We start from the raw sequence: 27,335 nt of genomic DNA, 5'->3' as shown, positions 1-27,335 counted from the left end.
CTCTGCTGGGCCTTCCTTCGAACAGTGTCTATGTGCGAAGACCATCTCAGGTCCTCAGAGATGGTGGTTCCTAAGAACCTGAAGTGGTCCACGGCCGATACAGTGTTGTTGAGGATGGTGAGGGGGGTGGTGTTCTCCCAAAGTCCACCACCATTTCCACAGTCTTGAGTGGATTGACTTCAAGGTAGTTCTGACCGCACCAGTGTACCAGCCGATCCACCTGCTGTCTGTATGCAGACTCATCACCGTCCTGGATCAGACCAATAACAGTGGTGTCGTCTGCAAACTTAAGGAGTTTCACGGACGAGTCCGATGAGGTGCAGTCATTTGTGTACAGAGAGAAGAGGAGTGGGGATAGAACACACCCCTGGGGGGCACCAGTACTTATTGATCTGGTTCGGGAGAAGATGCTCCCCAGTCTCACCTGCTGCTGGCGGTCGGTCAGGAAGCTGTTGATCCACTGACAGGTGGAGGCTGGGACGTTGAGCTGGGTGAGCTTCTGGTGGAGGATGTCTGGTATGATGGTGTTGAAGGCCGAGCTGAAGTCTACAAACAGGATCCTGGCGTAGGTCCCTGGGTGGTCGAGGTGTTGCAGGATGAAGTGTAGACCTAAGTTAACAGCATCATCTGCCGACCTGTTTGCTCGGTAAGCAAACTGCAGGGGGTCCAGCAGGGGGCCTGTGATGTCTTTCAGATGCTTCAACACCAGCCGCTCAAAGGATTTCATGACCACAGACGTCAGGGCTACAGGCCTGTAGTCATTTAATCCCAGGATGGTGGGTTTCTTGGGCACTGGGATGATGGTGGATCGTTTGAGGCTGGAGGGGACCTCACATTTCTCCAGTGATTTGTTGAAGATCCTTGTGAAGATCGGAGCGAGTTGATTTACACAAAGAGAGAGCAAAGCTCCGAGGCTGCCATTGTCGGCGCCATCTTGGTTGAAAAAACAATTTGTATAAAACACTGCCGAATTTAACCTATTTGAGTTTAAATACATCCTAAAATTAAACCACTGAATAAGTTAAAAGGAAAAATAACATTTCCAACTTGTCCACATGTTTAAAAACAGTTTGCTTCTTTTGTTATGGATTTACCAATATGTAATCATTGAGTCACATGTTGGCTTTTCTAAAAGGACTTAAGCTATTGATGCTTAACAAGTAAAACCAAACTTATTTTTCAGGAAGCTGATGAATATACAGGGGCCTCTCATTAAATTTAAATATCATTAAACTGTTTATTTTAGTAATTTTATTCAAAAAGTGAAAGTCATATGCTATTTAGTATTATTACACACAAAGTGATATTCACTTTCTCTAAAATGATGACTAAAAATTATTTTAAATGCAGAATTGTTATGTTATGGCCATTTTCTGGTCGACACACTGATGGGCTGGATCGGGGAGGACTGCTGCCCAATGTTCAGCAGACAGTCACCTGACTAAAGAAAAAGAAAAGGTCAATGCCAAAGAAGATGGCTATTCAGAGATCGCTGTTAAGTGGAAGGAAAAAGTGTGGTAAAAAATAAGCAACAGGGATAACTGCAGCTTTGAAATGTTTGTAAACCAGTGCCTATTACTGGTGGCGTAGAGGGGCTAAGCAAGCGACCAATTTACAGAGCTCTTACTCCTCAATGCAGGCTGTCACGGGTTCGACTCCAGGCCCGTCAACGTTTAATGCATCCCCCTCTCTCTCCACATTATTTTCTGTCCACCTACGTTCGGAAAATGTGAACAATAAAGGTTGCTAGTGCCTAAAAACCAAAAGAATAAAAAAGAAGTTATATATGTTGTAGTGTTCCATATATGGTGATCCCAAACTCACGTACTCAATTAAAATTAATTAAAAAATTATATGAAATAAAAAGCTTTGTGGGGATACTGATTTCCAGAAGGCCTGCCCACAATGCCAAAAAGTATTACCTGCTTTCATGAACATGGTGTGACTGTGCTGGACTGACCAACAAACTGGCCGGACCCTTTGGTCTATGGCCAACAGGAAGATAGATGAAACCACAGCCAACAATGCAGACAAGCTGAAGGCTGCTATTAAAGCAACCTGGGCTTCTTTAACACCTCAGCAGAGCCACAGGTTGATCACCGCCTTGCTGCATTGATGCAAAAATTCCTGCAAAAGGAGCTTCAACTGAGTATTAAGCAATAAACTGTACAGCACATGGGTATATAATTGAGTAGAGAAACATTTCTGTGTTGAACCTCCTTCTTATAATGTCAGAGAAACTGGACTTTGAGTTTTAAATAGCTTTATTGTAAACCATAATTACCAAAAACAGCTGAAAAAGCACTTGAAATATATCTGTTTCATTTTTTTATTAAGTTACTAAAATAAAAAACATTTTCACATTTAACTGTATACATGTAAAGTATTTCAGAAACCGCAAAACAAATTCACCTTTCATTGCCTAAGTACATTGGTTGCTCATCAGAACCAGAGGTCACAGAGAAGTAAAAATGTGTTACAAAGAAATACTAAAATGTATTTAATACAAAGGTACAGGGGTTATTATGCCATAAAACTAAAGAGCATGATATCACACTTTTGAATGAGATTTAGTGGAAGCAGAGTGCCTGTTAAAGGCCAAGTGCATTGCTGTGTGTGACTATGCGTTTTTGTTTTTTGCTCATTTCAGCTACATTTGACAACAGTACAACGGAGAGCAAGAGAAAGAATATGTCAGGAAAAAATGGAATAATGACAAATGAAACAGACTCTGATGTATTGGGGAGACAGAAGAAAATGACCTCAACTCAGATTCCATTACCTAGCAAATAACAAAAACAATTGGGTCATGAAGTATCTTGTGTTTTCTGGAGTGAAGGCAACAGCTGCTAATACAAGGCGAGAAATTATTGCTGCTGAGATCTGGTCATACTAGTCTTCCTAATTAGGAAGCCATATGTCAAATTAAAAGTTTATGGTCTTACTAAGCTTCCACTCCGGCTTGTGATCTTAAAGCTAAATAAAAAGACACATCATGGTCCATGTCTGGTCCCTTGCACTCCTTAACGTGTGCTCACTTACTCCCTATAAATACATAGGGTGCTGTTGCCAAGGTAACAACTCTGTGGGGAGTTAAGCCACATGAATTTCAGACGATGCAGAAACGGAGGTTGAAGTGAGGTGTGCTGGTTGTGGGAGTGTTAGAAATTCAGTCTCATTTTAACCGATGATTTCTGTCAGTAAACAGTCTTAATACAGAGCACTCCATAGACTGGCCTCCAATTACTGGGGGTTCAGAAAATGTCCTTCCCCATTAACTGGATTTCTCGCCCAAAACTGTACAAAATGTCCAAACCTTTAGGGATTACTGTAATTACAGAATTGACAAGTGCAATATATGCTAACTACTCTGACGTGCGAACGACTTCACTCTTCCGTTTTTCGTTGGGTCGCCGCGCTAAAACGCAGGAGTAAAACACACGACTTTAGTCCAGGCCCGTTGACCTTCCCTATGTCTTTCATACCTTTCTTGTCAGTTCACTGTAAAAATAAAAGGCCACTAGTTGCAAAAAACAGTTTTACATTGAAGGTAGAACATGTTCTACTAGTTTTAGACATTTATCACCATGAATAAAGTATTTTAAATATTAGTCTTCCCTCTAGCGGCAACAGTGGGGAATTGCAGGCGTATTTAATTTTATGGATTTAGGAATTAAAAATTTAGGAAAATAAATGCCAACATTTCTGACAAGTGTGACAAATTCTTTTGTAAATATTTCTATGAATAAATAATTCTCCAATACATTAATCTTTTCATTATATAAATGAGGAGACCACAAAAAGTGTACAATAGAGATTCTCTTTATTATAGTGCATTTATCCGGTGTTACAGGACAAGTTTTTTTTTTTTTTTTTTTTAAAGCATAAAAATGAGAGAAAGAAATATATGAATACAAGTCTTTTGTACAGAAATGATACTGCAAATTAAAGCTTCACATCTGACCAAAAGGATGATAAAAGACATCAATTTAAAATACTTTAATACAATTTCTTTCCATCTATTGTTTCAACTTGACTAAACCGTTTTAAGATATAATGTGAGATAAGTACAAAGATTTTTCATTTCATCACACTTTAAAATAAACGCAAAAATCTAAATGTCCAGTTGTAGAAAAAAAAAAAGAGAACCTGAAGCTCCCTTCTGAGGTCAGTGTAACATAACTGTGCAGTCATCCTCACTCAGTGTGTACTGTTCAAGGTTGGTTTTATTTCTCATAGAAGAAGACTTAGGGGAAAATAGGTGCGACTACTCGGGTTAAACTAACTTGCACATTCAACTATCTGCTGGTGTAGAGCGATGGAGAGTGTTACTGCCTGCGAGTTCATTACCATGGCTGAGAGATAAACAGCTGTCATCACACAAGTCTGTATTGTGCAAGCTGATGTGGTTGTAAAATATGATCAAACCGCTTCTTGTAAATAAACAGAGGAAATACTCTGCCCTGAAGCAAGAAGCCTGAAGCACTAAATATATATTTGTAAGGCTGATTTAACATGTACCATCAAACACAGCTGTAACAAAAAACTTAAGAAAAGGAACTTGCAAACACCCTGCTGCAGAAAAATCTAAAACAGAATACGATGAGACCTTTCTGCAACCAACGTGGTCCCAAGAGGATTTTACTCAAGAGGACAGCACACCTTTCAGCTCAGACTAAGATAAACCTGGCCATACACAGATAAACAACAACAATAATAGAATAGTTAAAAACAGCAGACCCCAAACAATAAACTACTGTACTTACAAGAGCAAATTAAGTCTACTTCTAAATAAAAAGCCAGAGTGGGAGCAAGTTGTCATAGCAGTTGGCTCTGTGGAGCTAAAACCCACGCTGGGCTCAAGAATACAAACCATGCAATAGTTAACACTCCTCCATATTTGTAAACATGCGCTGCAACATTTATTGCCGTTACCAGATCCAGTCTCAGTGGACACTTCGATCATTTACACAGGACAACCAATAAGATTTATTCTAAAGACAAATGATGTCCAAAGCAATATTTAAATTCAGACCCGTGACTGAACTGAATGGAAGAAGTTACCACCACTGGAATATTTCCACATAAATTGACCTTGAGTACAATTACATTTTGATCACTAGGAATCCGCAGTATAATCAGATAAAAGGTAAAACTAAAGGTGCTTTATCTATTTGATCGTAAAACCATAACAACACTTAAAATTCGTTGTCAACCTCAACTGTTCCAGGTTGTCAGATGTTATAGAGTGCATTTGTGTGAGGAAAACTGATATTAAATGCCTCTTGTGTCCCAGCAAATGTAAAGACTGAGCTGTACCCATTTGTTTTTTTTTGTAGACATTCTTTTAAGAGGACAGAGCACTCAGCATCGTGCGTTGCTTTTACCTTTGCGAATACCAGCAGCCTGTGGGTGTGCTGGCACTGGAGGAATGAAAGGTGACTGAGAGCTAACTGTGTTCAAGGTACAGCAGGACTGCTCCCACTTAGCTCGCACAAACACATTCATTCATTCAAAAATACTTATACAAACACATACATACAGTACACTGATGTTGGGGCGCACTGGCCAAAGCTCCAAAATAAAATTTAAAGGAAACCAGGGAAAATGGAGTGTAAAGAAGTACATCTAAACCCAGTGCAGCCTCCCACGAACACTGCAGGCAGAGCTGACAGATGCAGACGTTGATCACTTTACGTTCCTCAGCTGGCTTGAAAGCCAATCCAGACCCTCGTACAGCCCATCTCCACTAGTGGCGCATGTGGCCTGGATATACCAGTTACGGTGACGGAGCGAGTGAAGGCTCAGCTTGTCAGTGATCTCAGCTGCATTCATGGCGTTCGGCAGGTCCTAAAAAGTAAAAAAAGAGAACATAAAAACAAACATACACAGACAACAGGATCAGATTTTCCTAAGTGGGTTTAAGGGCTAATTTTTAAATTTAGGTTGGATTTATTGCAACCAGAAGTGAACAGAGAGAAGTGGAAGCATGTGATGAACCAAGTGTCAAATGTGATTAGACTAGGACAAAAGATTTCTGCACAACTGAATTCACTGGCATTTTTGTATAAGCCAGTCAACATGAAACCCTGTTATCATAACGGATTAATAACGTGGCAAGCCAAACCAACTTCCTTGGAAAAGCCCTGTAAAAACAGCAGGTCCTAACTAAAGTACGGAACAACAAACATTATTAAAATAGATGAGCAAAACATTAGGTTTAAAAAAATTTTAATTATTAAAAATAAAAATAAAACCCAAATAAAAGTAGCAACTAAAATAAAAATCAGGCATTAACAGGAACAAATAAAATAAAATCAACAACTTATACCGGGTCAAACGCCAAGGAGACATGGTGGGTCTTAAAAGCAGATTTAAAAATGGCTACTGAAGAGGCTATTTCATTCGCTTTGGCAAAACGTTCCAAAGTTTGGGAGCTGTAACGGCGAAAACCAGATCTTCCCTGAGCTTCTGCCGAGTCCTCAGCACCTCCAGCAACAGCTGAACTGAGTGACCGAGAAGGGAAATGCAGGTGCAGTAGCTCAGAGAGGTGTGGAGGGGCAAGACCATTTAAAGCCTTGAAAAACAAATAAAAGATTTTTTAAATGAAGTAAAATGGAATGGCAACCAGTACAGAGAGGATAAAACAGGAGTAATATGCTCTCTCCTGAGTGTTCCAGTTAAAAGCCATGCACCAGCGCTTTGCACCAACAAAAGACGTGATAAGGATGACTTACAAACTCCAAGGTACAATGTTACAGTAATCCAAGAGTTGTAATAAAGGCATAGATAACTGTTTAAAAACAAAATCATCTTTCAACATAAAACCTTTAATATTAGCCAAATGCCTCAGGTGGAAAAAGCTGGATTTTACTACTGCACTGATCTGCCCATCCAGTCTAAAATCACTATCCATTGGTCTGTGCATAATTAGTCTAATTGTTTTGCACCTCTTAATCAAAACTACTCAACAAAACACCACCCCAGAATAATCATTACCCGCAACATTTTCATTGTAAAGTGAGTCCGTGTATGAAGTGTAATCAGGAAGCAAACTTCTATGGATGACCAGGTTAGAAACGTACCTGCTTATTAGCAAACACAAGCAGCACGGCATCCCTCAGCTCATCTTCAGCCAGCATTCGCATGAGTTCCTCCTTCGCTTCACCCACTCGCTCCCTGTCGTTACTGTCCACTACAAAGATAAGGCCTTAAAAAGCAAAAAGACAAAAGGGTTCATATGATGGAGGCAAACAAAAATCTTCAAATTTAAAGGAAGATTTAGCAATAAGAGGACTAATGCTTAGGTGACAGAGTGGAAACATCACATTTCTCACCTTGTGTGTTCTGGAAATAATGCCTCCAGAGTGGTCTGATCTTGTCCTGGCCACCGACATCCCAAACCGTAAAACTGATGTTCTTGAATTCTACAGTTTCAACATTAAAACCTTAGAACAAAACGGAAAAAAACTATTCATAACCAATGCCAGGTGTAGGTGTCAAATTACAAAGACCTTGTAATGATGCAGGCAAAGACTCACCAATGGTGGGAATAGTGGTAACAATTTCTCCCAGTTTGAGCTTGTACAGGATGGTGGTCTTACCAGCGGCGTCTAGTCCTACCATCAGAATCCGCATCTCTTTCTTCCCAAACAGTCCCCTAAAGAGACTGGAAAGGTTCCCCATCTTGGCTTACCTGCAGGGATGCACAAAACTGAAGTGTGAAGTCTGGTACTAAACAAAAACCTTACAGGTCCTTTCTATCTGTAGAGTTTAAACCTAAACACAACATTCTCTGGCCCAAATTCATGTTTCGTATTTTTATAGAAGTTCAGAGATGGTCTACTTGTTGCTTCCTGAATTTATTTTGTGCATCAATGAAACTGCAAAAACACACTTCTGTCATTCGCTCAACTTCCTTGTAGTTCACCCGTTTTTAACAAAACAGGAAAAGAATTTGCCCAAAAAGCCTTTATTTGAAAAAGAAAAAAGAAAAACACAGTTATACATATGCCTCTGGTAAACCTCTTAATGTTGACTTTGAAACTACTGAAGGACTAACTTGCTAATAAACGAGCTTTGCCGTGTTCAGTCTGAAGGTGGCATAAAATGAGAAATGTTTAATTTATCAAATTACTGAAATTCATTTTTTTGCTTATGCTCTACAAATCAGAGCAACGGTATATTATGTCGTAGGCATTACCTATAAAGACACATCAGTGGCTAGAGTAGTCGTCTTGCAATCAGAAGGTTGTGGGATTGATTCCAGCTTCCCCATCACATGTCAATGTGCCTCTGGGCAAGGCACGTGTCCCCAAGTTGCCTATCAATCTGCATATCAGTGTATAAACATGTGCGATTGGGTGAATGTGCATCTAGTTTAAAGAGTTTTGAGCAGTTAGTATGACTGGAAAAGCGCTTTCTAAATTCAAACCTGCGCTGCATCACTATCACTGTTACATGCCCAAACAAATACCACATGTTGCTGTGACTTGAAGGTCACACACACAAAGTTTGTGGACAAATAAGGGAAAGCATGCCTAAGCTTGCTTTGTGCAGCTGCATGTTACGTTTCCCGTAACAAGGACCACAAAGGCAATGGAAGCACATTCCTTGAAAACGTGCCACAGCTTTGCCTATAGACAGCCTAGAATGAGCGCCGAGTTTCCAGTTTCGTTAAAGAGAAAAATACTCCCCAGTCTGGTTGCCAAAGACAGGATTTGATGTGACATTCTGCTACCAATTGTATTAGCTGGTTAGAATTGTCAAGACTCAGAAATAATTAATATTTGGCAGAAAAATTAGATCTTTTTAAAACTCAAACTGTGTCCAGGTACAAAAGTGAACTTATAATTGAGAACATTTTGAAGAAGCATAAAACCACAACTTTAACACCTACACTTAATTTTGTACGAGACAGACAAAAATCACACAGAATGCAAGATTTTAAGCTATCTCTTGTTACATGTGAAAATAAATAAGTGAAAACATATTTACAAGTCCTCTTCAGGTTGGAGGGGAGTTCCTGCCTCAAGTGGAGGAGTTTAAGTATCTCGGGGTCTTGTTCACGAGTGGGGGAAGAATGGAGCGGGAAATCGACAGACGGATCGGTGCGGCTGCCACAGTAATGGGGGCGCTATGCCGGTCCGTTGTGGTGAAGAGAGAACTGAGCCGAAAAGCAAAGCTCTCAATTTACCGGTCGGTCTACGTTCCTACCCTCACCTATGGCCATGAACTTTGGGTCATGACCGAAAGAACGAGATCCCGGATACAAGCGGCTGAAATGAGCTTCCTCCGTAGGGTGGCCGGGCACTCCCTTAGAGATAGGGTGAGGAGCTCGGCCATCCAGGAGGGGCTCAGAGTAGAGCCGCTGCTCCTCCACATCAAGAGGAGCCAGTTGAGGTGGCTCGGGCATCTATACCGGATGCCTCCTGGACGCCTTCCTCGGGAGGTGTTCCAGGCACGTCCCACCGGGAGGAGGCCCAGGGGGCGGCCCAGGACACGCTGGAGGGACTATGTCTCTCGGCTGGCCTGGGAACGCCTTGGGCTCCCCCTGGAGGAGCTGGAGGAGGTGTCTGGAGAGAGGGACGTCTGGGCGTCTCTGCTGAGTCTGCTGCCCCCGCGACCCGGTCCCGGATAAGCGGAAGACGACGAGTACGAGTACGAGTATATACAAGTATTAATTGAAAACTCCCAAAAGCTGTATTTATCCAAAATTCAAATCTACACCTATACTATATAGTATAGACAGTATACCATCTATACTATACTGGAAGCAGCTCAGTCTCACTGTCTCAGAGAAAAACCATTTGTTTTCATAACCTGTTGTGCTCTTTAAAAGCATGCAAAATTATTAATATTAAGGACACACAATATATCTGCATTAACATCAGATTTTACCGATATATAAAAGTCGTCCGATAGTAACAGACAACATTTGTTGTCTGTTACTATCGGACGGGGGGGCTGGCCATGTGGTATTTTGTTTTGGCATCTGACACAGATAGCAGTGCAGCGCAGAATTGTGGGGTGTTTAAACTGAAGCAGAGAAGCAATGCAGCAATGTGGTCGTTTTTCTCACTGCGTCCAAAGAGTAGGGAAGTATATCTAATATCTGTAAATATCGATCATCAGCTATAACAGAAATATTACAACGGATATTGATATTGGCCCAAATACTCATTTCAGTGCATCCCTAAATAGGAAGCAACACTGATTGACAATCAATTTCACATGTTGTTGTTCAAATGGAAAAGACAACAGGAGGAAATCTTTGGTGATTATCAAGAAACACTCAATAAAGGAGTGGTTCTGCAGGTGGGGACCACAGACCACTTCTCGGTACCTATGCTTTCTGGCTGATGTTTTGGTCACTTTTGATGGTGCTTTCACACTCGTGGTAGCATGAGACGGACTCTACAACCCACACAAGTGGCTCAGGTAGTGCAGCTCATCCAGGATGGCACATCAATGCGAGCTGTGGCAAGAAGGTTTGCTGTGTCTGTCAGCGTAGTGTCCAGAGCCTGGAGGCGCTACCAGGAGACAGACCACTACACCAGGAGACGTGGAGGAGGCCGTAGGAGGACAACAACCCAGCAGCAGGACCGCTACCTCCACCTTTGTGTAAGGAGGAACAGGAGAAGCACTGGGGCGCAACAAGCAAACCCACCCCAGCCCGCCGCCTCTCCCCGTGGGCCACCAGGATTGGCAAATTCGCCACTGGCACCCTGTCCTCTTCATAGATGAAAGCAGGTTCACACTGAGCACATGTGACAGACGTGACAGTCTGGAGACACCGTGGAGAGCGATCTGCTGCCTGCAACATCCTTTAGCATGACCGGTTTGGCAGGGGGTCAGTAATGGTGTGGGGTGGCATTTCTTTGGAGGGCCGCATGGCCCTTCATGTGCTCACCAGAGGTAGCCTGACTACCATTAGGTACCGAGATGAGATCCTCAGACCCTTTGTGAGACCATATGCTGGTGCGGTTGGGCCTGGGTTCCTCCTAATGCAGGACAATACTAGACCTCATGTGGCTGGAGTGTGTCAGCAGTTCCTGCAAGATGAAGACATTGAAGCTATGGACTGGCCCGCCCGTTCCCCAGACCTGAATCCGATTGAGCACATCTGGGACATCATGTCTCGCTCCATCCACCAACGTCACGTTGCACCACAGACTGTCCAGCAGTTGGTGGATGTTGTAGTCCAGGTCTGGGAGGAGATCCCTCAGGAGACCATCCGTCGTATCATCAGGAGCATGCCCAGGCATTGTAGGGAGGTCATAGAGGCACGTGGAGGTCACACACAATACTGAGCCTCATTTTGACTTGTTTTAAGGACACGACATCAAAGTTGGATCAGCCTCTAATGTGTTTTTCCAATTTAATTTTGTGTGTGACTCCAAATCCAGGCCTCAATTGGTTAATAAATTTGATTTCCATTGATTATTTTTGTGTGATTTTGTTGTCAGCATTTTCAACTTTGTACAGAACAAAGTATTCAATGAGAATATTTCATTCATTCAGATCTAGGATGTATTATTTGAGCGTTCCCTTTATTTTTTTGAGCAGTGTATATTTTATTTGGTCAGCCAATGTAGGCTTCAAGCCAATAGCAAGCAAGAACTTCTATGTGATAGACAGTAGGCTGACCATCCTAAGTTGCAAAATGAGTTGGACAGCATGCAAGCTCTAAGAAGCAACAGGCCTGACTCATCTATGTTAAAAAACACTAATCAAGATGAGAGTGCCCTGAGGTTTGCAAAATGTAAGGTTAGAATGAAAGGTACAGTCACACTGGCAGCCAAATGAATCAGTAGCACAAAAAAACTATTTTACTAATCCAATAAACCCCTCTAGCGAGCTGAAGGGCCGGAGGGGGTCTGGTTTGGGGACCAGTGGATTTCGTCTCTTCTTTTTGCAGATGACGTGGTCCTGCTGGCCCCCTCTAGCCAAGACCTACAGCATGCGCTGTGGCGGTTCGCAGCCGAGTGTGAAGCGGCTGGGATGAGGATCAGCTCCTCCAAGTCCGAGGCCATGGTACTCGACCGGAAAAGGGTGGCTTGTCCTCTTCAGGTTGGAGGGGAGTTCCTGCCTCAAGTGGAGGAGTTTAAGTATCTCGGGGTCTTGTTCATGAGTGAGGGAAGAATGGAGCGGGAGATCGACAGACGGATCGGTGCGGCTGCCACAGTAATGGGGGCGCTATGCCGGTCCATTGTGGTGAAGAGAGAGCTGAGCCGAAAAGTAAAGCTCTCAATTTACTGGTCGGTCTACGTTCCTACCCTCACCTATGGCCATGAACTTTGGGTCATGACCGAAAGAACGAGATCACGGATACAAGCGGCTGAAATGAGCTTCCTCCGTAGGGTGGCCTGGCACTCCCTTAGAGATAGGGTGAGGAGCTCGGCCATCCGGGAGGGGCTCGGAGTAGAGCCGTTGCTCCTCCACATTGAGAGGAGCCAGTTGAGGTGGCTCGGGCATCTATACCGGATGCCTCCTGGACGCCTTCCTCGGGAGGTGTTCCAGGCACGTCCCACCGGGAGGAGGCCCAGGGGACGGCCCCGGACACGCTGGAGGGACTTTGTCTCTCGGCTGGCCAGGGAACGCCTTGGGCTCCCCCTGGAGGAGCTGGAGGAGGTGTCTGGAGAGAGGGACGTCTGGGCGTCTCTGCTGAGTCTGCTGCCCCCGCGACCCGGTCCTGGATAAGCGGAAGACGACGAACGAACGAACGAACATTTTTATTTAACAAAAATGTGTTCAGCCAAAGATGCAGCATCCAGAAAGTCTTTAAACAAAGAAACACTTTTAAAGATCCTAAAAGCAATGTTTAGAGTGTCATAAACAGGGGCGGGCAACATGGACTTAAATCTAATCACGATATTCTGTGATTTTATGGTGATAACGATAAAAGTGAAAAAAAAAAAAAAACTATTTATTTGCAGTATTTTTTTTAGGTGACTGTATGGCTATGACTACATAGCCCCATAAGCACAAATAAAAGCTTTTGAAAAACATACCCATTTGAAAATCGCTTCTTCAGGACACCAGTTACATAAAGAAGTGTGATTTTTATCACCAAACTGCACACAGTAACTGCAATATATTTAATCATATTTTTGAATTTAACAATATTTACTGATGCACTCATGGAACAAATAGTGGAGAGATTTGTAAACAATAATTCTGACAATCTAGTGAGTTGTTGGGAGTTTCCAAAACATCCATAATTAGAATTTATTGTTGTCACGATAAATCAAAATTCTTATCACGATAAGAAATGTTTAACAATATAAGATGCCAACCCCTAGTCCAATCGAGACTGAACCACTTTCTGTTTCAAGAAAGGCATCTGTCTTAGAATCAAAGGAAAATGGCACAGTTGCTGTTTAGAAATTTGCCATTTCTGTCTGCGCTTATTTAATGCATTTTTAAACAGTTATCTTTTAGAGAAACACATTTTAAAATAGTTTTAAAAATGTTCACTGTGGTGTAAACTTGTGGTTTACGTATGGATGCAATGAACAAGCTGATGTTTGAAGCTAAAACTTGGGAAGAACTGCACTTAATAAATTATCAATTTGCCTTCACTTATTCATACATTATTACACTAAATACTCAACTTACAAAAAAAACCTAAGGAACCAAATTCATAGGTAACAAATATAATACTGTCTTTTGCAACTTTTGTAGTACACTTGTAACTTTAGGCTAGACTATATTTTAAGAAATTTACGGTTAAAATGACAGTTAACGAATGTTAGCTTGTTAGGTTACAATGATTCATAGCCGATAACTGCCCAAAGCTTTATGAGCTTCAGAAAAATATAACAGAAGCTGATGGATCCACGAAAAACTGTCAGAAACGAGGCGATATTCAAGTGTTAAATTTATGTATAAAAACACACCAAGCCACTCACTCCTGATGAAGTTAAAGAAGGAGCTAACGAACTTGAAGTGTCTGGCTTCGACGCCTTAATAAAACCAGCCGTTATCCTAAAAACGTTTAAAACCGCATGTCTTTACCTGTAGGTTGATTGAAAATAGCTCAATAACCGCGAGTGTTTAAATATTTGACAGTTTTACCTTGCAGACGTTTCTCGATGTTTCTTCTGTTACTGCTCAACAGGAAAATGGCGATTTCCGGTCGTCGTCGTCCTCCCCCGCTTCATCTCCCTCTTCTATGTATTTGTCGGCAGACCCAAACATTAAAATACAATTTTAGCGCCATCAAGAGGTGTGGAGCGGGACTGATGCAAATTTCTTTCTACGTTTAGTTGTAGGTTTCTTCATATTTCACTGCATACTTAAAATTGTGGAACGTCTTTACAGTAGTTTTTATGAAGTTAATATCTGTGTATTCTTATTTCTTTGGATGCCTGTTTATATCTGGTAAACAGACATCCGATGTCCTCTGAGTAAAATACCCTTTTTTAATGTATGGAACCAATCTGTCTCGCTGTAGAAATTATATGTGTTACAAGATGTCTGTGGACACCCAGTATTTTGGGAACCAGATGCATCTGAGGACTATTTATTTATTCATCTGTCTATCTATCATCTATCTTTCATAGCTCCACAGTGATGCATTTATATACTGTTGTCTTGCAGCATGAAGTTCCTTGTTTCAAATCCCAGGCAGGGCTTACATGTTCTCCCGCTTGCTTGGATTCTCTCCAGGTACTTTAGTTTCTTCCCTCAGTAAAAGTTGTATGTTAATTGTGTAATTTTTAATTTGTCCTTATATCTGAGTGTATGCGTATGGCCCATTAATGGACTGGGGACCTGTGCAGGGTGTATCCCATTCAGCAATTGACTACTGCAGATAGGCACAAGCCTCCCTACAACCCCATAAGGGCAAGCAAGTAAAGAAAATAGATGGATATTTACTTAATTTTTGTATTATTCATTCCAATGCCAACATATTGTTACACGTGCAACTATAACACACTGTAAGTGTGTCAGGTTATATACGGCAACCTGTGGTAGGTTAAAAAAAACATGTTTGGTAGAGTTAGAACAAAAAAAAGATTAACTTTGTTCATTTTTGACAAACTTGTAATTCTTTTCAATTTGTTTATGAGATCTAACTATTTTTATTTTCCTCTAAGTTTAGACTATTCTTTAATTCTCCCAATTTTAAAAAGCAATGTATATGTATATGACAAATTCATATCAGTTATCTTAATCTTTCAACCCATGTATGGTATTATTATCATCATTAGCAAGGATAATGTCCACTATGTAATGAAAAAACACATGGTATGTTTGAACCAAATTGAACAAATGTTTTAAGAAAGTATAAAAAAGTATATAAATCTGCTAGGTGACTACAGGTCCTTCTCAAAATATTAGCATATTGTGATAAAGTTCATTATTTTCCATAATGTCATGATGAAAATTTAACATTCATATATTTTAGATTCATTGCACACTAACTGAAATATTTCAGGTCTTTTATTGTCTTAATACGGATGATTTTGGCATACAGCTCATGAAAACCCAAAATTCCTATCTCACAAAATTAGCATATCATTAAAAGGGTCTCTAAACGAGCTATGAACCTAATCATCTGAATCAACGAGTTAACTCTAAACACCTGCAAAAGATTCCTGAGACCTTTAAAACTCCCAGCCTGGTTCATCAGTCAAAACCCCAATCATGGGTAAGACTGCCGACCTGACTGCTGTCCAGAAGGCCACTATTGACACCCTCAAGCAAGAGGGTAAGACACAGAAAGACATTTCTGAACGAATAGGCTGTTCCCAGAGTGCTGTATCAAGACACCTCAGTGGGAAGTCTGTGGGAAGGAAAACGTGTGGCAGAAAACGCTGCACAACGAGAAGAGGTGACCGGACCCTGAGGAAGATTGTGGAGAAGGGCCGATTCCAGACCTTGGGGGACCTGCAGAAGCAGTGGACTGAGTCTGAAGTAGAAACATCCAGAGCCACCGTGCACAGGCGTGTGCAGGAAATGGGCTACAGGTGCCGCATTCCCCAGGTCAAGCCACTTTTGAACCAGAAACAGCGGCAGAAGCGCCTGACCTGGGCTACAGAGAAGCAGCAATGGACTGTTGCTCAGTGGTCCAAAGTACGTTTTTCGGATGAAAGCAAATTCTGCATGTCATTCGGAAATCAAGGTGACAGTCTGGAGGAAGACTGGGGAGAAGGAAATGCCAAAATGCCAGAAGTCCAGTGTCAAGTACCCACAGTCAGTGATGGTCTGGGGTGCCGTGTCAGCTGCTGGTGTTGGTCCACTGTGTTTTATCAAGGGCAGGGTCAATGCAGCTAGCTATCAGGAGATTTTGGAGCACTTCATGCTTCCATCTGCTGAAAAGCTTTATGGAGATGAAGATTTCATTTTTCAGCACGACCTGGCACCTGCTCACAGTGTCAAAACCACTGGTAAATGGTTTACTGACCATGGTATCACTGTGCTCAATTGGCCTGCCAACTCTCCTGACCTGAACCCCATAGAGAATCTGTGGGATATTGTGAAGAGAACGTTGAGAGACTCAAGACCCAACACTCTGGATGAGCTAAAGGCCGCTATCGAAGCATCCTGGGCCTCCATAAGACCTCAGCAGTGCCACAGGCTGATTGCCTCCATGCCACGCCGCATTGAAGCAGTCATTTCTGCAAAAAGATTCCCGACCAAGTATTGAGTGCATCACTGTACATGATTATTTGAAGGTTGAAGTTTTTTGTTTTAAAAACACTTTTCTTTTATCGGATGAAATATGCTAATTTTGTGAGATAGGAATTTTGGGTTTTCATGAGCTGTATGCCAAAATCATCCGTATTAAGACAATGAAAGACCTGAAATATTTCAGTTAGTGTGCAATGAATCTAAAATATATGAATGTTAAATTTTCATCATTACATTATGGAAAATAATTAACTTTATCACAATATGCTAATATTTTGAGAAGGACCTGTATTATTAAAATGAAAAGAAACAAAAAGGCTCTGCAAACAGTTACTTTGGTGCGATGGGATAGAACATCTATAGTGCCTTGTAAAACTACACAACCTCTCATGTTTTGTCTCATTATAACCATCAACTTCAAGGTATTTGATAGGCAATGTATGTGCCAACTTAAAGCACCACAACAATTTGAAGATGAACCTTTTTCCACTTTTTTGCTGAATTTCTTACATGGCTTGTAGCAAATTTTAAATGGAACTTTTTATGGCTTTCTCTCACCAATGGCTTTCAAATATTACTGGTACTTTCAATTTCATTCTTTTGTGAAAATGTAATGCAATTATTCCATGAATAAAACTGAAAAACTGGGGGAAAAGCCTTTCTTATTGGATTTATATTTAAAAACATTTGTTAGTTCTTAATCACTTTTGGTAGAACCCTGGTTTAGGTAATAGCCTTGTCTTGATACAGATCTGTTGTGTCGTACGTTTACAGATGATGGATTGAACATGGCTCTGTGAGATGTTCATAGCTTGGTACGATGCTTCATAACGTAAATGTAAATGCTTTAAAGTTCTCCATAGCTTTATTCGTGATCTGTGGTCCTCACGATTCTGTTTGTTTACAAATGTTCTCTAACAAACCTCTAGGTCTTCACAGAACGTTCATTCTTATGGTGAGATTAAATTGCACATTTACTAATAAGGTGACTTCTGAAGGCAGTTATTTGCACTGGATTTTATTTAAGAGTATGAGAATAAAGGAGACTGAATACAAATGCACACCACACTCTTCAGACATAATTTCTCAAGAAAAAAGTGAAAACCATGTATCATTTTCCTTCCCCTTTACAATTATGAACTACTGTGTTTTGGTCCATTACACAAAATCCCAATAAAATACACTAAAGCATTTGGTTGAAACATGAAAAAATGTTTCAGCCATATTCACCAACAGATCAAGAAGTATTAAATTTTAAGGCACATTATACAAGTCCTGTATGCAAAGAAATATACAACCAACTAACAGAATCTGATTTCTGCAACTAACTGTAGTTGGTTCATAACTAAATTTAGCAAAACTGTTGGTGTTTTCCATTATTTTAATCAATTTGATAATCAAGTCCAAACTTTGGAAGCACCAGAGCAGCCATTAGCGCTGAGAGCTACAGATAAAAATAAGCTTGTCTTCACAATGAGCTTAGATGGGATATAAAAGAACTTCCAGCAAATTTTAAGGACCTATAAGCTGCATCAGAGGTAGTCTGTTATGACTCTATAAACAGTCTCACAGTTAAATTCCTAAGGCATATGTAGTGCTCAAACAAAATCCACCCTTTTCCCAGTAGCAGTAGGAGGTCCAGTATGTTTGGCTCTTTGTTACGTCTGCTAAAAACCAATATGATCTTCTTTGTCTGGTTTATATCCAAGATAAGTGATTTTTTTTCCCAATGTGGCACAACATTTCCTACCAGTTCCTCCTATCCAACCAGAAAGTATTTCCTGGTTCTGCCACACTTTACGTTTCATTATCAATAACATACATGTTTTAAAAGTAATGGTAGTTAAATTGGTTATTCCAAACAACTTGCTTTGGCAAGGTTGTGCAATGTTTAAAACATTAACATCCACCCTTACGTACATCATACACCCAATTTTTTCGGAACACCGAGTTCTCCATAGTTTCAGCGGAAATTAAAATTATGGCTTTTCAGATTTTTCTGAGCAGAACCCTCCATCCTTATAGATTTTGCCCACAAGGTGGGGCTACATCTATAACTGGAAAAGGATGGAGTTAAATTGGAAGAACAGACCTTACGCAGTGATTTCATGATTTCGTGGATCATTTCACAGTATTTGGTAAACAGAAGCTTGAATTGAATTGTTATGTTGGTATTTATTATATATACCTAAGTTACATCTTTTTTTCTAGGTAGATAATACATTTAAGCAGTAATTTTGTTTTGTTTTTACATGTTTTGCTACCATTATTAAGGGTATCAAATTTGTGGAGATCATTCAGGAAATGTTTTTCAGTTTTCAAACATAACAATTTATACAAATTAATAGAGTCGGTCTGAACTAAAAAAAAAAAAAAAAGGAATCACAGAAGAAGAAGAAATAGTTGTATGTGGTCCTAAAACTTTCTTGTCTTAAAAATGTGGGCATCTGGGTGGCGTTGCGGTGGGAGGAACATTCAGCAACAACGCTGAGACTCCATGGAGGGTGCGGCAGGATGATGCTTCCTCCTCCAAACAGCCCTGCCTCCCAGCGGATCCACTGTGCCATGCGCATCGCTCCGGCAGCCAGTGTTGTGCATGTGGGGCCCCTTAAAGAGAAGCGCCGAGCAGACGGCACCGACTTTCTCCATTGTAGAGTCACCGAAATGAGGAACAGCGCCAACCCGGCACAATGCGCTCCAGGCTCCCAGGGACCGCCTGCCTATTGCGAACCATTGGACTCTGCATCCTTCTCTCGAACACTGCAGCTTACTTTGGGTCAGATGTTTAACCTTTTATTTAGAAATTTTACGTATGCTGAATAACTGTCATATTCTCATTGGATGAGATTATAGCTTGATCTTTTAAAACTTCTAATACATTACGCAAACTATCCAAAGTTGATTCAATTTGCTGTGTAAGTAAATTGTGTATTTTTAGTGGACATTTTGCAGATTTTAAAACAGAATTTGAACACATATGAACACTTGAGGCAAAAGGAAACTTTAACAACACAGATACCATGGTATGGAAAAATAATAAATATATAATAGTTAATGAAAAAAAATTACTGGGAAGATTTATACAGTCGATGTTATAGGTTAGACCAGGATTTACTTTTACTGATTAGTTTTTTCCTTCATTTCCTACAGGCTGACAGGCCGAGAGCCATTGGTGCTTTTACCAGGTCCATTTTCTAATGAAGCTCCAACGGGGAAGGCCCACCTGAAGCAGTGCGAGCAGATGAGTCTGACCAGGCGGCAGAAGAGGATGTGCCGCAGGGAGCCCGGTTTGGCCGAGACGCTCTGGGAATCGGTGCGCCTCGGCCAGCTGGAGTGTCGCTATCAGTTCAGGAACGAGCGCTGGAACTGCACCCTGGATGGCCGAGGGAGCCTCCTGAAAAGAGGTAAGCGCGCATTCAGGTTCTGAGATTCTGATTTCTGCTGGCTTAGTTAGTTTTACCACAGAGATAAGTGTGCCGAGATTGGCTGCTTCTTTATTTCACCAGATTTTACATAAATTATATTTTTACAATGTGTCCTTTTTATTAAAAGCAAAGGGGAAACATGAGTTATATATAAATATGAAAGAAATGTGGGTTTAATCAGTGTTATTTTTTCTAAACAAAAGGTAATCTGCAAAAGTAAGGGTGCAGAAACAGCAGCATTTTTTACCACCAGCTGCACCATAGCAAAAGTATATAATAAAACCTGCATGTCTGCTTACTCTAATGAAATCTAATTAGATGGTTTTTATCAGTGCATGTGCTCACAAGCCCCATGTGAAGTCTCCTTTAGCTGCATATAACATAGGTTCTTGTGAAATTTATTAAACATTAAAAAACGACTAAATTTTTCTCAGTCCTCTATTGATTCTTCATTAAAAGTAAGACATTTTTTTATTTGCAAAGTTAACATTTTGTTCTGAGACTTTTACCCTATTTTAACTACAGATTAAATTGACCTTGAGAGTCCATTCTGCATGGTTTAATGAAACAACTAATTAGCCACACATTAAGCCGCACAGGATCCAATATTTAAAAATGGTTGCAGATCTGCTGTGCTCACAAAATCCTGCAGGACGGTCCAGGCTTTATGCATATGGATATTATTGTGTGGGAGAACATGAACAGGTCAGCAAAGAGGTAACGAGGGAGTAGAGCGCCAAGAAATCTGGCAAACGACGTGGAGAGTGGGCCCTGTGGTTATTTTTATCTCGGGAAAATGCCCATTCCCAGAGGAAAAGGGTGGTGTGATTACCCACTTTCATCTGGGAAAATCCTTCCTAGTCAAAATAACAATTAATTGGATGAAAATATACACTGGTGACGACTTTGGGGGAAGCAAAATAACAGTGCAGAGCCACAAGAAGAGGTCAGAAGAGGAGTTTTGACACATGAAAGCTTGCGAGATTCCTGAGGTTGCTATAAAGCCTGACAACGTAGTGACATTTTTGCAAATAAACTGTGTTAATGGCTTAATTATTGGATTAAAAATAAGTTCTTGGATTAGATCCACCAACAATTACTTCCACAGACTTCTACAGACAACATGACTGTTCAAGATGTTTTTTTATATATCATTGGCAACAGAGTTATTTAAACATTTGGTGCCTTTTTTCCCTTCTAATCCAGCATTTAAGGAGACCGCCTTTCTGCTGGCTGTATCCTCCGCTGCACTGACCCAGGCGCTCGCCAAGGCTTGTAGCTCAGGCCGGATGGAGAGGTGCACGTGTGACGACTCCCCCGGGATCCAGCACAGAGAAGCGTGGCAGTGGGGGGTCTGCGGAGACAACCTGAAATACAGCACCAAGTTCCTCAAGAAGTTCCTCGGCCAAAAGAGGGTCAGCAAAGACCTGAGGGCGCAGGTCGATGCCCACAACATCAACGTTGGAATTCGGGTAAGTGTTTAAACCAAATGCTTTTGTGCAGCATATCAAACCTCTCATTACTTTATATGTTGTTTCCTGTAAGTTGAGCTCCAATTTCACCTGCTAATTAAACCTGACACTAAAAACTTGAATTTTCAACAGTTTGGTTTTCAAGTTTCCAGTCAGACAACACCCGCTCCTCCCTTTCCCTCTTGTATTTGCTTCCATGTTTTGGCCTGTGTGGGTTTAGGCAGTGCAGCAAGGAGACAACATGGCTGTGGGATCATTGGAGCCAGGTGTTCTCAGGCATGATAAAGCTTGCTGTGCGGGCCAACAGAAAATTAAAGGTCTCATGTCGGAGAGAGCGATTATCACCGTGGCCTCTTTTTAATATACGAGCAAGCATTTTTTTTCACTTACTGGATCCCTGTGCTCTTCATAAATCCACCTAATGTTCATAACCACCACTCTGAAGCTCTGAAAATAGGGAGCTTCAGGGTGCTTCTCCTGTGGCGTCCACCTAAAAAGACAGGCCTTTTAGGGGACCAAAAAGCAAAACAAGAAGAATTCTATCTTATCTCATCTCGAGCGAGTTAAAAGTTTTACACCAATGGGGCTGAAAAGAGGCCAGCAGTTTTGTTTACAAAAAAAAAAACCCACAAATGGCTGTAGTCCCTTCAGTCCACAGTAATGGTGCTCGGAAACCCCCTGGGGGGTTCATACCTATGCAGGGAGGCAGGACCTGAGTAGAACTTTTCAACCCAGCACTGCCCTCTGGCTCTTTTGGTTTGACCTGGCCCTGGCCCTTCTCCACAACAGCAGCTCTCAGCCTGACTGATCATGCACCCATCTCTGACCATCAAGCGCAGCAAACTATTAACATACAGAGCTCTCCAAATTATTAATGCATCTTAAACCTTTTTAAACTTCAGTGTATTTTATGAATTTGATGTGATCGAACAATACAAAGAAGTGCATTATGGTGAAATGAAAGAAAAATAATATATGGTTCTCAAATCTTTCTACAAATGAATATGTGAGAAGTGTGGCATCCCTTTGTACTCAGCCCTTTTTACTCTGATGCCCCTAACTAAAATGCAGGGCAAACAGTGACATTCAGAAATCTACTGATTAGTAAATAGAGTAAACTAAATACAGCTGTTCTGGCAATGTTTGTTAAAGGACTGGGGTTAGTTATGGAACATATTTCAAGCTTTCAGCAGCTAACTCAGCACTGTACAATTCATCATCTGAAAATGGAAAGAGGGAGAGAGTATGGTACAAATGAAAAACTACCAAGCAGTGGCTGTCCTTCTAAACTGACAGGCCAGACAAGAAGAGCATTTACCAGAAGAGCAGCCAAGAGACACAATGTAACTCTGGAGGAGCTGCAGACACCCACAGCTCAAGTGGGACAATTTATTCAAATGATTATTAGCTATGCACTATATATATCTGGCATTCAGAAAGAAGAAGGTTATTGTTAACAGAAAATCATATTTAAAGTTTGCCACATAGGTACAGCAAACATGTGGAAGAAGGTGCTCTGATTAAACTGAATTGAACATTTTGGGCTACATGCAAAACACTATGTATGATGTCAAACTGACACTGCACAGCCCTTGAACACAGTATCCCAAACTACAAGGGAATGGTTTAGATCAAAGCTTATTTATGTGTTACAGTAGAACTAAATCCAATTGGGTATTTGTGGCAAGGCATGAAACCTGATGAACACCAATGTTCTGCATCTAATTTGACTGCATTTGAGCTATTTTACAAAGGATGAGCAAAAATCTCAATCTTTAGATGTACATAACTGTTAGGACTTAGTAGACCTAGAGAAACAGACAACCCCAAAAGGAACTGCCACTTTAACTGCAAAGTTTTACAAGGTATTGGCTCAAATGGGCCCGATACAAATGCATGCCAAACCTTTCAGATTTTTGTATCAAACAGTTTGAAAACCATGCGTTCTGTTTCATAGTAATGCACTGCTTGTGTTGGTCTATCACATAAAATCCAAATAAAAATGCATTGAAATAAGTGTTTATAATTTGCACCATCCACAAACTGCTAGTTTTTTTTTGTTGTTATTTTTTTGGTGTACAGAAATTTCTTATCTATTTTTTTCCAGAGCATGCATGTACTCGAAATTGGGCGGAGATTTTTTCTAGTCTGTTCTTTTTGTCACCTTTGCCTCAGGCTCCCTTAGGCTAAGGAGACAGAAGGGAGACAGACAGAGCTAGTTTCAACACATTGAAAAGAAATTTCAAGAGCTGTCCAAATGAGCAATGTGTGGTGAATGAAATACGACAAGCTAAACGGTCCCCTCAATCCATTATGTCCAAATTTTTAAACTGTGGTGAGCAACAGGCTCATCTCTGCTAAACCTTAATTCCCCCTGCAGGAAACTGTCTCTCTCTGGACAGATAGACCCCATTGATAAGAGGACAGGTAATGAATCAATCTGAAAGAGCTGACATTTCTCTCTTTGTCCCTCCCATTTCAGGCAGTGAAGAGTGGGCTGAAAACAACCTGCAAGTGTCATGGGGTCTCTGGCTCGTGTGCGGTACAGACTTGCTGGAAGCAGCTGTCCCCTTTCCATGACACTGGGCGGCTGCTAAAGTACAGATATGACAATTCCATAAGAGTGTTGAGCGTCACCAACGCAGCCACAGGAGAGACTGAGCTCGCAGGCCTTAGACGCCATGGCCAAAACCCACGCAATACCGACTTGGTCTACCTGGAGGACTCCCCTAGCTTTTGCAGGCCTTCCCGCTACTCGCCAGGCACAGGTGGCAGGTCGTGCACCAAGGACACGAGCTGTCAGAGTCTGTGCTGTGGACGCGGCTATAACACGGCCATGCACTTCACCAGCCTTTCCTGCCACTGCCAGGTACGCTGGTGCTGCCATGTGGAGTGCCAAACATGCGTGAGGGAAGAGGAGGTGTACACCTGCAAAAATGCATAAACAAATTTTGGAAAGAGAAATGAAAAATGATCCAATGAAGCAGTGGAAAACATGAAAGAGACTGAACTCAAATCTTTCAAGCGTAGTCCTCCGCAGAATGTCACATCAAAGCATGTTTTTGAAAATATCATTTAGGACTTGCATGATATTTTGGGAGAAAAAACACTATTGTACCACTATGATACTGTTGGTGTCTTGCTATCAGCTTACTGTAGATGATGATATTTCCAAACTACTCTCCTTCTCCTTAGCTGGATGCACTGAAATCTCCCTTTTCTACATAATGGAATCAAGCTCCTCAAACTAGGAACCACACTGGAGCAGTATGAACTGTGAGCTCTGACACTGACTGTTTGATGTGGTATTTGTCCTCCCATATTTTACTATTTATTGCGCCACTTTCCGTGCCTCGTATACTGCTGCTTTATGCGTTAAATCTTGTAATCAAGTGTTGCCAATAAGGCTGTTAAGGAGTTAAGATGAATCTACCTGCCTGTTTCTCTGACTGCTGTGGAGAACTTTTAAAGTTCTGTCCTGAGTAAAAGCACTTAAGTTGCTCTTGCTACATATTATACAAAATGAATTGTTAATACCTAGATAGAATCACTGGAAGCTTTACTGGTGGCTTACACCACTGATATATTATTACGTGCATTTACAGGGTTATCGTGTAAAGAAAGAAGGTGGGTGTTTTCAGTTGCTCTTATGGAAATGTCTATGGAAATCTCTACATGTGCTGTGCAGGGAGATTAACACACTGCTGGAAACGCTGACCACTCTCTTTGAAATTCAGCTTAATTTGGAAGCATGCCAGTTCTGTTTTTCTAATTGTAGGTATTAACAGAAGTCTACATTTTTCTATACTTTCAAGTATAAAATTAACTCACCAGAATATTTGAAGTCCAAATTAGCCCCATCTTTGTTCTGCATGCCTTTGAAGTGAATCAGTCACGCTGCCTATTTTCCCTAATTGCTAATCAAAGAAAATGACCACGTTTACTCCCCCCTTTGCTTCTAACTCTGCGTCCATGTGTGCAGGTTGAAAGTGCACACCGGACCCCTGAGTGTCTGTTTTTATTGGGCTGTTTCATGCTTTATTGGACTGCCTCTGAACTGCAGATGAGCAATGAATATAACTCACATCGGGGCTCCAGGCGTCTGACAATGTGGAATCGTAATTTTTCTACCTCACTTCAACTTTTGGCAAATATCAGTAAGATTTATGAGCTATGCAGAGTTTCTTCTCTGTAGATACATGTCTTTCCCTCTGCATTTGGTTGAAATATATTTTAGATGTCTGTGCAGGTTTTGTGGAATAATGCGTAATCAGTTTTCCTGTTTCTATTTTGAAAGCTTGTTGCTTTACACTTTTTATTTAAAACAAATGAAATTAATAAAAAGACAAACATTTGTAAGACTTGTGCATTTGTTGTGTCTTGCTCGGGTGCACACATCACACCTACGTAGAAAATAAGTAAGTTGAATCCACCTGCCTGCAAATTGGTGCTCTGCATCTATCAAGCAAAACCATTTCCTAATGACACTCTGCCCTCCTTTTCATCTGAAAACGCAGTGGTTTCTCTGCATCACCCTCCACCACAAAGTAAAAGGCAAAGGGGTTAGTGGGTGGGTGGAGGATTTACATACAGGTGACAATCTTAATGACGACGATGGCAAGGATGATGACTTAGAAGATTGTTTGACCCCTAGATTGCACACAATGGGCTGCCCCACGATCGCAACATGAACAGTTTACATCCTATTATCCGTAAATCATAATTTTCCATCCATGCGTATGAGTGCATCTGCACACTGTGTGAAGTATTTATAGCATGCTCTTGTGCTTTTGATGTTGCTCTCTAATTATGATGATTACACACATTATTCTTTATTAAAACATTAACTCAAGACCCCTTGTACTGAAGTGAATTCTAAAACAATTTTACAGGTTTAATTATGTTGAGAATTTCATTATGGATGTACGGTAAGGTATTATGGATGCAAATGATCTTCTTATTTTTTATTTTGATACTCTTTAGTTTTGATTTCATTACAAACTCAAAGAACTTCAACCGTGTAACAAAAAGGTTACAAAAACATTCAGATTATTCCAATATTTCCATTAAAAGTAAGAAAAAACTTCCCATCACTTGACTGTTAGAAAGAAGAAAGTTGTACAGGTCAGTTAAAGTAATATGACCTCAGCCACCAAACAAAACATTTGTGCAGGCATCACATAACCATTTAAGATGATACAAACAAAATACAGCATTTAATTATTTTAGAAGTGGTAAATATAGAAATCAATCAAATGGAAACATTTAAGCAGTAATACAAATCTGTAGATTTTTACCAGTTAAAGTCTGAAGTCTTCGCAATCCACAGTTGTATCCATCATAGGGTGAACAGCTGTGTTTTAATTGTCAGTGTACTGTAAAACAGCACTGGGTAGTATTTAAAACTTTTATTTTGACAATAAAAATCAAATGCTTACAAAAGAATATTTGCAAAAGTAGACTGCATTCACCATATAAAACTTGGACAACTTGGGTTATACAGCAACTCAGTGTAGCACCTAATTTCTGCATGACTCTTTGGACTTTTTGCTTAAAATTAATTTAATATCTCAGGTAAGTTATGAACTCAGTGTGGGTCTGAGGTCAAACAAGTTCATACTGCCATACAATTGACTCACCATATTAACTTTTCATACAAGAATATTGCAGATCAATATTTAACTTTATTCAATGAGAATGCATTGTAATAAAAAAAGCCATATTTCTCTACGCAGAGCTGCAGGTAAGGAAAAAAATGAGACAGAGCAGCATGTCACAGACAGCACACTGGACTGAG

The 27,335-nt window shown here is 40.8% G+C and overlaps 2 protein-coding genes across 3 annotated transcripts; one reads left to right on the top strand and one right to left on the bottom strand.

Annotated features, from left to right (window-relative positions):
• Positions 1-3,806: 3,806 nt before the first annotated feature.
• On the bottom strand, positions 3,807-14,232 carry LOC124864852 (ADP-ribosylation factor 1-like). Of its 2 annotated transcripts, none has more exons than XM_047359788.1 (5): positions 14,080-14,232; positions 7,542-7,696; positions 7,338-7,448; positions 7,086-7,210; positions 3,807-5,850 (listed from the first exon to the last, which is right to left on the bottom strand). In XM_047359788.1, the coding sequence occupies exons 2-5, from the start codon at positions 7,684-7,686 to the stop codon at positions 5,689-5,691; spliced, it is 543 nt and encodes a 180-aa protein (XP_047215744.1). In that variant the 5' UTR covers positions 7,687-7,696; positions 14,080-14,232; the 3' UTR covers positions 3,807-5,688. The 2 variants fall into 2 exon arrangements, with proteins under 2 accessions (XP_047215744.1, XP_047215745.1); XM_047359789.1 differs by lacking the exon at positions 14,080-14,232 and adding an exon at positions 8,204-8,456.
• A 3,426-nt stretch (positions 14,233-17,658) lies between these two features.
• Positions 17,659-25,899, top strand: LOC124864012 (protein Wnt-9b-like). Its single transcript, XM_047358612.1, has 4 exons — positions 17,659-19,417; positions 19,792-20,045; positions 21,273-21,538; positions 24,021-25,899. Exons 1-4 carry the CDS (start codon positions 19,332-19,334, stop codon positions 24,480-24,482), a joined length of 1,068 nt encoding a protein of 355 aa, XP_047214568.1. The 5' UTR covers positions 17,659-19,331; the 3' UTR covers positions 24,483-25,899.
• Positions 25,900-27,335: the final 1,436 nt, after the last annotated feature.

Source organism: Girardinichthys multiradiatus, chromosome Y (genome assembly GCF_021462225.1).
Source record: "Girardinichthys multiradiatus isolate DD_20200921_A chromosome Y, DD_fGirMul_XY1, whole genome shotgun sequence".
NCBI classification, from domain to species: Eukaryota; Metazoa; Chordata; class Actinopteri; order Cyprinodontiformes; family Goodeidae; genus Girardinichthys; species Girardinichthys multiradiatus.
Note: the sequence above shows the minus strand (reverse complement) of the source record. Positions and strands in the feature narration are given on the sequence as shown.

Bases quoted from the DNA above. Each gene is read 5' to 3' on its own strand.
- LOC124864852 (XM_047359788.1), bottom strand. From the start codon at position 7,686: ATGGGGAACCTTTCCAGTCTCTTTAGGGGACTGTTTGGGAAGAAAGAG. The intron at 7,449-7,541 runs GTGAGTCTTTGC...TTTTGTTCTAAG, and splicing joins TACCACTATTCCCACCATTG to GTTTTAATGTTGAAACTGTA. The intron at 7,211-7,337 runs GTGAGAAATGTG...TTGCTTTTTAAG, and splicing joins TTATTTCCAGAACACACAAG to GCCTTATCTTTGTAGTGGAC.
- LOC124864012 (XM_047358612.1), top strand. From the start codon at position 19,332: ATGCGCTCCAGGCTCCCAGGGACCGCCTGCCTATTGCGAACCATTGGA. The intron at 19,418-19,791 runs GTCAGATGTTTA...CATTTCCTACAG, and splicing joins AACACTGCAGCTTACTTTGG to GCTGACAGGCCGAGAGCCAT. The intron at 20,046-21,272 runs GTAAGCGCGCAT...CTTCTAATCCAG, and splicing joins AGGGAGCCTCCTGAAAAGAG to CATTTAAGGAGACCGCCTTT.